Here is a 12736-nt window from a genome sequence, read left to right as displayed (position 1 = left end):
AATCTAGCGTCTGATTATTGTCGTCTCTCAGCTTTTTTACATATCCACACGTTGCGGCCTGCCACGTGAGTTCAAATTCAGTGAAAGGTGCACTCAGGTGGTACAAGTCATCACCTTTCACCACTCAACCACTATCTCACAGGTGTGGATTCTTGATAAATAATCTACTGCGCAGAAAATAGTGTGACATCACAGCAAACGTTTAAATAATATTAAACTTTGTCAAATTTTGTATTATGAAAAATATACAAACCTTTGATCATTGTGTGTAATGAATTATATGAAGTCGTAAAGATAATTGTTATTTACATGATTTCAGAGTGTGCTCCTACCATCAGTGGACCTCTGTCCATCTCTATTTCTGAGGAAGCTACCATTGGCAGTTTTGTCACAGGTTTATTCGACGTGACACCTGGAGATCCAGCAGATGTGTTGGTGCACTCGTTGACAGGTCTGATGCACACATGCTCGCTTTGAAATCTTCATGAAGACTTTTATGCTTAAAGCCCCACAACTTGTATCAAAAGCTGTGCTAGTGACACTGTTTACTATTTGCCATAAAATTTGTTACTAAAGAAGACTTTTAGTCAATAGAGGTAAATGTAAGTCATAAAATATTTGTTTGCTGCTGAAACTACAATTTTTCCTCTAGTTTATCATCCTAATTTCCAAGCAAGATGTTTCTGATATGGCTAGAACTCTGAGAAGCAGGTAAGATGAGTACACTTTTATCATGTATAAAATTTTAGATGAGATATAGGAATAACATTAACAAGAACTCAAACAATATTTAGGTCAAATACAGTTTGTAAAGGGCAGTGTTTAAATGTTACTGAGTTATATGATTTTCCATACTTAGGAAGTGACACTGGCTACTTCGAAATCAACGCTGCCTCCGGTGTGCTCAGGGTGGTGACAAGACTGGACAGGGACGCAGTTACTGCCAGGACCGTGTTCAATGACCTGCTGCTGACCGTCACTGACCAGTTGGGGGCTGCGGCCACAGCCAGTCTGACTATCACCATCACTGATCTCAATGACAACGTGCCCAGCTTCGTACCCACTATCTACTATGTGACATTTGATGAGAATACAGCACCAGGTGAGTGTGTCACATAACACCATGATGCATCAGTCAAATTCTGTGTATGAAACAGAATCCATATGGATTAGCAACTTCCAAGTTATTGTTTTTTTCACATCATTCTTTGTTTTTATGTTTTCTTCTTTCCTTTTTTGTTTGTTTATTTTTTTTCCTTAATTTCAACAAGTTCAGTTTTTATACACACTTTATTCTTCTCACCGTTCAAGTTTCAGCTGCTGTAATTTTCCGACACACTTCCACACAGCTGTGGTTGTGAGTTTTACAGTGCACTCCTATACTCTTCACGGCGTAGGTTTCAAGGACCAACTTCCATACTGCTCATAGCGCAGGTTTTAACGAGAGATTGCTATCGTTAAAATTATTGGTGAATCTGCTTGGTGTCTTCCAAATGTACATTGTAATATTATCCACCAACATCTTTGTCATTTTGACCATCTCACTGGATCATTACTTCAAACTAAGTTGTTAGGCCATACACATATGTGTGTTATTTCTTATCTCGCACAGGTCAGAATCTGGTGACACTGGTTTGTACAGACCCAGACACCACCCCTGGTAATGGTGACATCACTTATGCCATCGCAGGAGGGGATGATGCCACCCCCAAATTCACGCTGTCTGCTAACATACTTCAGACGTCTGCTAACAGCATAGACTATGAGGCTTTGTCAGGCCAGGATTACATGTATGAGCTGATTGTGACGGGTACAGATGGAGGAGCCCCGCCCAACACTGGATCTGCCTCCATCATCATACACGTACTGTACTACCTTAATTCCTCAACGTTTTCCTATATGAAAGAACAACTTTCAGTGCAATTTATGCATATTTTTAATTTGTTGGCTAATTTCAGAGCTACACAAAAAGTACATGTATCATTTTAACAGTCCACACAGAATGATGTCCTCAGTCTATGCTTGAATAAACACCTGGAAAATAAGCAAAAGATTGAAGAATTACAGGACACCAGAAACATATTACATTTAGGTTTATCTGCCATAAAGACTTACTGGTTGAGGAGATAACCATGCACTGATGATGCATGATCAATCCCTGGCTAATTGCTTTTAAAATTTGCTTATCTGCATAAAATATTGTGAGTTTCCAATCGAGCTAATTCTCAAGCAACTTTGCACAATAGACAGTCAAAGTGTTGAAGTGAAAGACAACACCTGGCTTATGTTTGAAAGTATCTTAACTCATTTGCTAGCACAACGTCATACCGCCCTTGCTACTGCAACCCTGTTCACTGCTTGGTCCCCAGCAGGCCACAGCAGATCATGTCATAAGATTCAATTTATTTTATCATAGGATTTAGTTAGTTTTAAGTGTTGTCTGGTGAGATGCTGTCTCCTCATTTCCATAAACCTTCGACATCCCTAATGAATTTTGCAATGACTCTGATATTTGTTATTTAGAAACGGCTGACTAAACGTTAAAATGAACGACTAAAAATGTGTCTGTATAATTTGACTACACTCTCTGCGTCGGCCTAAGGGTCTGTTGGGGAGATGATTGTGATTCGGGCTAAGACGGTATGACATAATTTGTGAAACTGTCGTTGAATAATACATGGCTTGTAAATCAACTGAATTTACATCCGTAAACGATACGGACCTGTCCCCAAATGTCCTTGGGCTACACTTAACTAAATCATTGTAAACGATTTCAAAATGATGTCTTATGCAGTAGTACTATATCACTTCATGGAGTGATGGGTAAACGCTACATCACACTTGACAGCCTGACAGCAGCATGTTTGATAGGATAAAATCTCTAGATGGCTGCCTCGATTCTCATCAGGAATTTGTTGAGGATTGTCATTTGGCTCTAAATGTTATTCAGTGAAATCTCATTAAAATAAGAAATTATGATACTTTTTAGAAATCTTGAGCTTCCTGCTTTTGATTGAAATATGTTTTAGCTAGGTGCTGTCTTGGCCTTTAAATTATGAAAAAATGCATTTTGACATGAACTAAGTGCAAGAGGTGCTTGGCAAGTATACAGTACATTTCTTGAAAAACTAGATACATCAGTCACAAGATATTTAGTTATTTTATGTATTTATGTAATTGGTGTTTAACGCTGTACTCAAGAAGTTTTCACTTATGACGTCGAACATGTTAATGGATGGAGGAAAGGTATCTGACAAAGGTCCTGACTTATAGCCAAACCAGCATGTACATGTAGTCGACCTCATGGGTCAAGGGCCTGACAGTTGTTGGAGGTAGAGGGTCCCTCAAACAGAAGATAAATAAAGTCATATTAAACATTTTATTAATGTTGCCTTAGTGTTGGTTTACATTGATAAGTTTACATGTTGGGTTAAGTGGATCTGCTAGAAGACCATGTGACAGATTCAGATGTCTGTGGTGCTATTTACTAAAGCCAAAGCATACTCTGTCCTCTAATCTAAACGGTGTGTATTTCATGCACACATTTGGGCAAAATAACACACTGCAGAAAAAGCATATAAACTTCAGTGTGTGATTTTGTTTTGAAATATATTAGAGTTTAAAACAAGAGTATATATATACATTGTACTGTGTCTGTATATCTCTGCACTCATGGTCTCCCTTTTTCTCAAATGCTGATTTTTTTTTTTTACGCACACAAAGAAAAGAAATGTAATAAGCCTCTTTTATATTTCCAGGTAAACCCGGTCAATGATGATAACCCAGTTTGGGGCAGTTTCTCCCCGGCTTATATCAGTGCAACTAGCCCATATAACATCCTGGAGACCATTGCACCTGGAAATAATGTCGTGATGATAATGGCCACAGATGTTGATCATGGTCCAGATGGTTTAGTCACCTATTCAGTTGCAGATATCTTAGAGAGTAAGCATTTTGTCCTGTATTCAACTATTACAGTGCAGATGCCTGGTTCTTCTTTTTTTTTTCTTCATAAACATATATCAGTCCTTTAGGTGAAGATTTTAATAGTTCTCTTATGAACCATTTCCTTGGAGAACCACAGACTGGAAGAAACGTGGTACAATGGGCACAGATGAAATCATAACCTGAGAATTTATGGGGAAAATGGGAATCAACTTTACAATATGTACATGTCCATAGTTCATATCTCTAGTGTTGAAGTCAGATAATGCATGGGTTGCCAGAGAATTTCTACAAGATTTAACAGCCAGAGAATGCCTGCAGGATGTAACATCACAATTGATCATCAGTCAGCAGCTTGGTAGAACCTTAGGTTCTTTAGTTGTTGGTACACATGAAGTGCAAGCTGAAACCCATCCTGGATACTGAATTTGTATACTTCTCTCTCATAGCCCGATGGGGCCTTGTGAGAATATAAAGCGTTCATTGATGCCTGTAATAAGTCAATGTTTGTTGAAAATCACCTGTCATCCACTAGTATTGTGTGCATATCTGTATATGTCACACTAGGAAATGTTCATCATTAATGTGCTTAAGGTTGGTGGTTTTCCTCACGTGTTAGATTTTCTCCACCCGTTAAAATGAATACCATCATTTGGAGCATAAATATACAATTGACATTGTGTAAAGGGGGACAACTGGACAAAAATAATTATATAAACACAGCTGAAATATGAAGGGTGATCTAAATAACCTCACAATGTAAAATGCACGGAGGAGGGCAGTACTGATTTAATGTGTAACTTCTGGTTTACTTTGTTCTGTAGATGGAGCTAATTCAGTAAACAATATATTCAGAGTGGACGCAGTGTCTGGTCAGTTGATGACCAATGCCTGGTTAGACTGTGACTTGGGCGTGCAGTACTATGACGTGGTGGTGCAAGCCTCTGACCAAGGCATCCCAGCCAAGAGCACGCAGCGGTCAATCAGAATTGGGCTGCTTGATGTTAACGACAATTCTCCCATGTTCAGCCAGCCTGTATATAGACTGCCTGTCAGTGAGGATGTAACTGTGTCCTCATCACTCATGACCATGCTAGCCACAGACAAAGACCCATCCTCCATACTCACCTACTCCATTGTAAATGGTAATGAAGCCTTAAAGTTTAAGCTAGTGGGCGGGGCAGAGCTCCAGTTGCAAAATGCCATTAACCTGGACAGGCCCAATTACGACCCCATTGAGTATAAACTGGTTATTGAGGTGGTGGACGGAGGTAGTCCAGAGTTGACCGCATCCACCACTGTGGTCATCACAGTTATCCCTAGCAATGATTATGCACCAGATTTCCCAGCCACAACGCAACTTAATTTTCAGGTGAGCTGCAGCTTCTGGGTTTGATTAATAACACTATTATTCTTTATTTTCATGGTTTTACAATTTAGCCTTATCCTTCATGTAACTTCAGCTTGGATTGCCGTAAAACTAAAATCACATTCACTTTGATTCATACCTTTATTGCAGTAGAATAAACTGTTACAAATGATTCCCCCCAAACTTTCAAGTGGAGCAGCTTGGTGGTGGTGGTAGATTTGAACTAGATTCTCGTGCTTTATTCCCATAAAGCAAATTTAGCGAAATCTATTTAGACTTTGGTGAAATATGACAAAAATAAATCCCTGATATTTAGTAATCAACAACAGACAAGGGGATTTGTATTATTTACTGATATCTTATTAACAGACATGATGTGTGTGTTCCACCTTTTTATGGCATCCTCGGTGTTCGTAATATTTTTTATTTTCAAACAGAAATAACAATTCCACTTATCAGGAGTTCAAAATTTTATGAGTTGTGAATTGCTCAAATTCTGCTGAAGTGTGAAGTAAAACATTTTGAGCCTTTTTTGCATGTAGGCACTTGAGTCATCCCCAATAGGACATTCCGTGACAACAGTCTCAGCTGAGGATTTTGACTACGGAAACCAGGGAGTTGTCTCCTATTCCATTTTCTGCAAGTTTTTCACAAATTTATTTCTTTTTGTTCGGTGTAACAAGTTCTATTTCGTTTCAGAAAGTGTTCATTAGAAGTGCTTTAGCACTGGCTTTCATTTGCAGCGTCATATACGCTGTAGCTGTATTATCATGATTTGAGTTGTTGAGAAATAGCCTTTATTTAAATGGTCACTGATATATGGCGTCTTGAAATTCGGTCACTCTTACATACATAAAACTAAACATGTCCGCCAATTGAAAAAAAACAAAAAAAGAAACGGAGAGAGCTCTATCTCTTTGCAAAAACATTTGAGTTGAGTCCAGGATCATGATGCTGCCCAAGTCTTAATTCAGAACCAGTGTAATTTTTCTTGAACTTTGATTTAAGGTTTTATGCTAATTTTCTCATAAAAGTCTTAGGACAACTCTTGGCAGTGAGATAAAAATACTTCAGGTAAGTCAGAAATTTATTGCCTCAAAATAGTTTTAAATTTAAGACTTGGTCTGGCTTTATCTTGCTTACCCTTTTCTATAAAGACAGTTTCATGATCCTGAGACCAGGATATTAACACCGCTGCCTGAGGGCTGTAAAAAGCAAATTGGTGAGGTTGTTTAATAAATAAAACAAGCATATACATACCTCAACGCATGTTTTGCAAGGTGTTTTATTCAAGCATATTCGGAAAGCATTATTCGGTGTTGAATGATAAAATTATACTTTTTGTTAATGCCTGACACTGGCCAGTCCAACCAGTGGTAGTTTTGTTTCTAAAATCAAATAAAAAATGTGCATAAATTGCACTGAAAGTTGGTCTTTGATGTGCTAAAAGGTTGAGGAATTAGGGTACCTGTAAATCATGTCAGATTGCTAAATCCAGTGTGATAGAGAGATTCCTTCGCTCACACAATCAGCAATGTCCATCTAAGTGATATTACATAAGAGGTGTCAATTCCTGGCACCATAATGATACACAGTGCCTCCTTGATGCCAGTGCATTTTTTGTTGGTTTTTGTTGGCTTGTTTTGCAGTTTTTATGTTTACTGAATAAGATTTTCAAACACGCCAAGTATGTAAGTGACCTAAAAATTCTCCATGACCAATTAACTCATTTTGCTGAGAGATAATTCTGTTGATATTGGAAAGGTGTATGGAAGTTTCTTTATTTGCCTCTAAAAGCCCACTACTTGAGTGAAGAATTTTGAGTTGTTTACCATATTATGAATGATAATGAACTCAACATAATAATAATGGATGTCATTTTGCTTACTTGGACTAGGTAGACTACATGTAGCTCTGCTGTGTTAACTTGTAACTTTCTGTAGTTCTGCATCTGTAGTAAGATGATAAATTGTAGTGCTATGGAAAACATTGCCTGCCTAAAACAAAGTGTAATCAGTGTGCTCTTCCACATGAAGTACTTCACTGGTTGTCTATAGGGTTTGTGGCCATAAAGCAAGGAGGTACATGTAGTTCACAAGCACTGCAGCATAAATCTGAGAATCAGGCTTAAACCTTAGTATTAGTCTGACACAAAACTAATGGAAATTTAGTCCAGAAAAAACTTAATGCCAAGCTTAGTCCAGACTGAACTTAATGCCAGACTTAGTCCAGATTAGACATAATGCCAGGCTTACTCCAGACTGAACTTAATGCCAGACTTAGTGCAGGCTTAAAGGAGAACTCCAGAATAGAATTCTGCTATAACTTGCGAAAGTTGATTTAAAAGATGATTCTTTTCTGACAATATATACAAAGCCTTGTGTATTTAACAAGTATTGAAATCAGACCAGTGAGACTCTAGACCACCATTATGGAGAAAATGATGATGTCATACTGTCCGATACATGAACGTTGTGTGTAGCCACTGTTTTTATACAAAGAAGTGCTTTCTTCTTCAGGCCCAGAACACTGATAAATTTTTCTTAGCTTTTCTTTACCTCGAATATTTGAACACTGTATGCCTAGCACTCATGTATTTTAGTTTGTCATGATTTCAGCTCCAGTCACTGTCAGTGATTTTAATCAGTTCTTGTTTAAAAAAGTGTTTTTTCTTTTTCTTATATCTGAGTGCAAAGCTTTTTAACAGTACTTTTCGATCTTCATGTCAGGAACTCCCCTGTTAACTGCTATTACAGTTTTGACTAGCTGGAACCCAGTTACAGATACTCCTAGATGGTCAGTTCAGGTAAATCTCACACCTGAACATATGCCTTTATGTCTTTTTCTGTTAATCTGATGTCTTGCAGCTGGTGGCTTGGGCCATTTCACCATAGGCCGGTCATCGGGTACGCTCAAGCTGATAAAGGAGTTTGACTTTGAGGCATTAGAGGACTCTGTCAAGGAGGTGGTGGTGGTCGCCAGTGATGGGGGAGGGAGGACAGACACGGTCACAGTCACAGTGACAATCGGTGATGTTAATGATAACAAGCCAGTGTGTGAGTCCGTGGCCATGGAAGCTTCTGTGCCAGAGGATGCTTTCACTGGAACACCTGCAGATGTAAGCTCATCTACCATAGCCTAAGGCAATCATTAAGAATATGTTCATTGGGCATTACCCGATCGACCATCCAAAAAAGGTCCCGTCTCTAAAGTTTTCATTGGGATTTTGAAAGACATTTTTCTCTCCATGTTAATTTCTTATTTATTAGCCAGAATTAAAAAAAAAGATTTCTCTGCAGTTCTATCCTATTTTTTTCTGACAGGCTATGCCCACCAAGGAATTTTTTTCCCTTTCATTAAAGAATATAGATTAGTTTCAATCTGGGTAGACTTTGTCAAGATGATGCAATGTATCTTGCTGAAGATTTGAAGTCCCACAGTTTTCAGGTTTCAGGTAGAAGCCTTGGTTGGGAGAATTTTAATAGTTGGACCAGTTGTCACAACACACGTTCAAAGTGAAAAATAGATTAAACTTACAGTCTACTGCTGTAAAAATTGGAAGATCATATTTAACAGCTAAATCTGAAAGTTATGCCATCTACTTTATGTAACTGGAATCTCTACACAGTATTACAGTACTGCAATGCTCAATTTAATAACGCCATCTAAACACTTGCCCCACACTTATGCATGCGTTATGTGCATGGTAGTCAGGTCACTTGGACTTCTGTGTTTCTTCTATGGGAAATGAGGTTACAACTCACAAATCTGACTTCAGTAAGTCAGCTGGTTCTTCGCATACTCAGAATAAATCTGATAGCCAGCATGGCCTTCATTGATCTTGCTCCAATAATTAATCTGTTGCTGTAATTGCGAAATGCAAGTAAATTTGGACTGCAGATGTTCATTTTAATTTGAGTTTATTTCTTTGATTTGAGCTGCTGATAGAGGCCCTGTTATGAAAGACTCAACTATGTGCAATGATATTCTGTTGAGAGGTGACATATTTTATTGACACAAATCCACAGGGGCCATTTACAAAACCATGCAAATCTGATTTCTCATAAATGACATTCTCTAGATCATAAATCCACAAAGTGATGTTTGATTTATGAGAAAACCTGTGAAAACTTGATTTTGTGAAATATCTGCCATGGCTACAGGTTGCCCAGATGATCAGATCTTGTTATTATCAATACATAAATATCAATGCATACTAGGCTGCATGGTCAGTTAATCACACAAGTATCAAACACCTTTTTCATTTTTTATATCCCCTCTGCCATTTGATGTATATGTTATAGCGATTTTGTCCGTCTGTCCATCTGTATTCATGTCAGGGCTATAACTGCAACAGTTTTCCAGAGTTGTAATTTTTGGTAGATACTAAATAGGTATGATTTTGTGTCTGGGCTATATCTCCAACTGTTTTTGTATACAGTTTTAGTTTTTGGTGGATACGTACATAAACAGATAATGATGTGTAACTACCCATATTTGTCCATTTCTGCGGTTGTCATTGTAACCATATTGCCGTTTCCCTATGTATACTATATAAAGATTTATTTATTGATTTGAGTGGTGTTTTACGCCGTACTCAAGAATATTTCACTTATACGACAGCGGCCAGGATTATGGTGGGAGAAAAACAGGTATAGCCCGGAGGAAACTCAAGACCATCCGCAGGTTACTTGCAGACCTTCCCACGTACGGCAGCAAAGGAAGCCAGCATGACCTGGACTTGAACAGCGACCGCATTGGTGAGAGGCTCCTGGGTCATTATACTGCACTAGCGCGCTAACAAACCGAGCCATGGAGGCCCCTATTATATAAATAGACATGATTTTGTGTCTGGGCTGTGAGGGAAGAGCTCAAAAGTCTGAACGAACAGCTGTCTGTTTACAGCTTTCCAAAGCAAGTCTTTAATATCGCTCAAGCAGATAGTACAACGTAATGGGTGAACATATACCAGCTTGTCAACACAACAACAGAAATACACTTGCCAGCATGACATCGGTCTCTTGAGGGAAAAAACCATGCTTGTGAAAACCGGTAAATTTGTGGCCAAGATTATGTATTTGAAATAATGTTGACGTTCTTTGTGTGATCCATATTTTGTAGACCTATGTGTACATACATATTTGGTGATTTTCTGCAAAATAAAACCGCAAATGTATGATCCTGTTTTATTAATCATTTTGAAATTCTTATACAACACGAAAGACTTTGTAGAATTAATAAAAGATTCCAAAACAGTGTAGGTCCTTGCCGGGCTATAGCTACGCCTCACTGCTAGCTTATGCTGGGTATGAAGGAATAAAATTGTTAGTTTGTATGCCAGTACACCCAGACATTACACTGTTGTGGTCTAACAACAGCATTCATTGTGTGGAAATTGAGGTGTCAATTTATGTAAAAGACCAAGTATTCAAATATAAACAGAGTTGACACAGTATGCAAATAGCAATCCAGGAAGTTCACTACAATCACTACAACTGTAGACCCAATCTGACCACAGATCTATGTTATGATACCTTCAACAGTTATAAAATCACTGAAATACATCCAGTTTAACCCTTTTTGTGGTGACTTAATTCACTGAAATGCCGAAGGTACAATTAAATAAAATGTAATCGGTTTGTGTATGTATGAACTTTTTCTACCTGTCATTGAAAGTTGTAAGTAATTCACTGTGGAGGTGCGTGTGAATTTGTTGAAGTCTGTCTGATAGACTAAGTTTGGCGCAAAATCTTGCAGTGAAAACATAACCACAAGTCACATGAAAGGATAATTCCTTACCCATTCAGGGTAAGCCAGATGATCTGGCACATCAGCTCAGTCTGGTCGCCTTCAGTAGCTGATAGTGAGGCTCAAAAAGGTGATTCTTTCCATACATGCACAAGTGTATAGGCCTGCATGTGCACCCTGTCACAGGAAGTGAATAAATAAAACACTTAAAAGAATTAAAACAAAGATTTAATTGGTTGTATGGTCAACAAGCTGGATGTACAGTTTGAATTCTTGAAGAAGTGAAGCTGTTACATTTAATCACCACACATCTACAATGAGCCTGCAGGGTTTACAAGTGTTTTATCAGCCATACAGAATTTATTTTTTGTAAATGTTTTCAAATATTCAAAACGTTTCAAACATGAATCTAAATTTGAGGCTATTTCCTCCCCCTCCATCTTTTCATATCTGTAGTATCTGAAGGTTTGATTACATTGCAGTATAGCACACATTGGTCCCACGAATGACCCACTTCAGTAAAGACCAGTGTGCAGGAAAATTAATAATTAAATTAATAATATATTTGGACTGAGCTACCAATTAACCATTATTCCCGCCAAAACCATACAGTTGTGATTATTCCAAGGGCCAGAAAAAAAATTGTATAATTGATCAATGTTGAATCCTTTAAGTTGTCATTTACAGACATGTGACAGTGAGCCCTCAGGAAATGTTATCATCTCATTTGCAGTAATACATTGTTTAAAAATTGCTGCAGTGTACTAGTACTTGTATGTGAAGCTTGTGATGGGGTATTTCTACATATTCTACCCTACATCGGCATGCCACCTTGTCCGATCCGCAGTTTCAGTTTACGAGCTCTTCACTCTAACAGTTATCCACATAGAGTTTTAATTTTTGGTGTGTAGATACATACACAGTTGATGATGTGTCTGGACTCACATCTGTTCATTTCTGAGGTTGTCATGGTAAGTGGATAGCCATTTTCCCCATATATACTATATATATAGATATGCTTTCGTGTCCGGGCTATAACTCAACCATTTTTCGCTCAGAGTTTTAATTTTTGGTGGATACATACATAAACAGATGACGATGTGTTGTGAATCACAGTTGTCCATTTCCAGAGTTGTCATGGAAATCAGTTGCCATTTTCCCTATATATACTATATACATAAATATGATTTTGTGTCTGGGATATGATTTTATTTGCCATGTGAAGTTTTCATTTGTGGTGGACACATTTGTCAACTTGCTCAGTTGGTAACCACATACCTATCATCATCCCCATGAAAATTCCCCTCAGGGGTTTTACTCAGCATAATGCTGCTGGTGTTCCTTTTATCCATTTCAAACAAATGCATTTGTTGGGGCGTATGTTGTGTTCACCTAAACTCTTATTATGTTTTGACATACAGTAACCTTCTTGATGCCTATTACTGTTTTCTAGTTGGCCATAATATATACTCTATAGTCTGTGTACCCAATTACCTTCAGGTGTTCACGCTGAATTGTACAGATCCTGATGCGATAAACTATCTCTTCTACGGGGTTCTTATTGGCGATCCAAACGCATTCACCATAACTGCAAACGGGGTCTTCCAACGAACTAAAGGTATAGGGAACCTCCGGATTTCATCACACCTTAGGCATTGAAAGCCACTTGTCTTG

The 12736-nt window shown here is 38.1% G+C and overlaps 1 protein-coding gene across 1 annotated transcript in view; it reads left to right on the top strand.

Annotated features, from left to right (window-relative positions):
• Nucleotides 1–12736, top strand: part of LOC135468107 (protocadherin Fat 4-like) — a 39268-nt gene that overhangs the window by 2179 nt on the left and 24353 nt on the right. Inside the window, exons 3-10 of the mRNA XM_064746174.1 lie at nucleotides 320–451; nucleotides 860–1102; nucleotides 1613–1863; nucleotides 3759–3945; nucleotides 4770–5317; nucleotides 5857–5953; nucleotides 8182–8432; nucleotides 12563–12680. Of these exons, the coding sequence (XP_064602244.1) occupies nucleotides 320–451; nucleotides 860–1102; nucleotides 1613–1863; nucleotides 3759–3945; nucleotides 4770–5317; nucleotides 5857–5953; nucleotides 8182–8432; nucleotides 12563–12680 (1827 nt within the window). The remainder of the gene's footprint in view (nucleotides 1–319; nucleotides 452–859; nucleotides 1103–1612; nucleotides 1864–3758; nucleotides 3946–4769; nucleotides 5318–5856; nucleotides 5954–8181; nucleotides 8433–12562; nucleotides 12681–12736) is intronic.

This window comes from Liolophura sinensis, chromosome 6, assembly GCF_032854445.1.
Source record: "Liolophura sinensis isolate JHLJ2023 chromosome 6, CUHK_Ljap_v2, whole genome shotgun sequence".
NCBI lineage: Eukaryota > Metazoa > Mollusca > Polyplacophora > Chitonida > Chitonidae > Liolophura > Liolophura sinensis.
The sequence above is the reverse complement of the archived record's forward strand: the minus strand, read 5'-3'. Positions and strand labels throughout refer to the sequence as shown.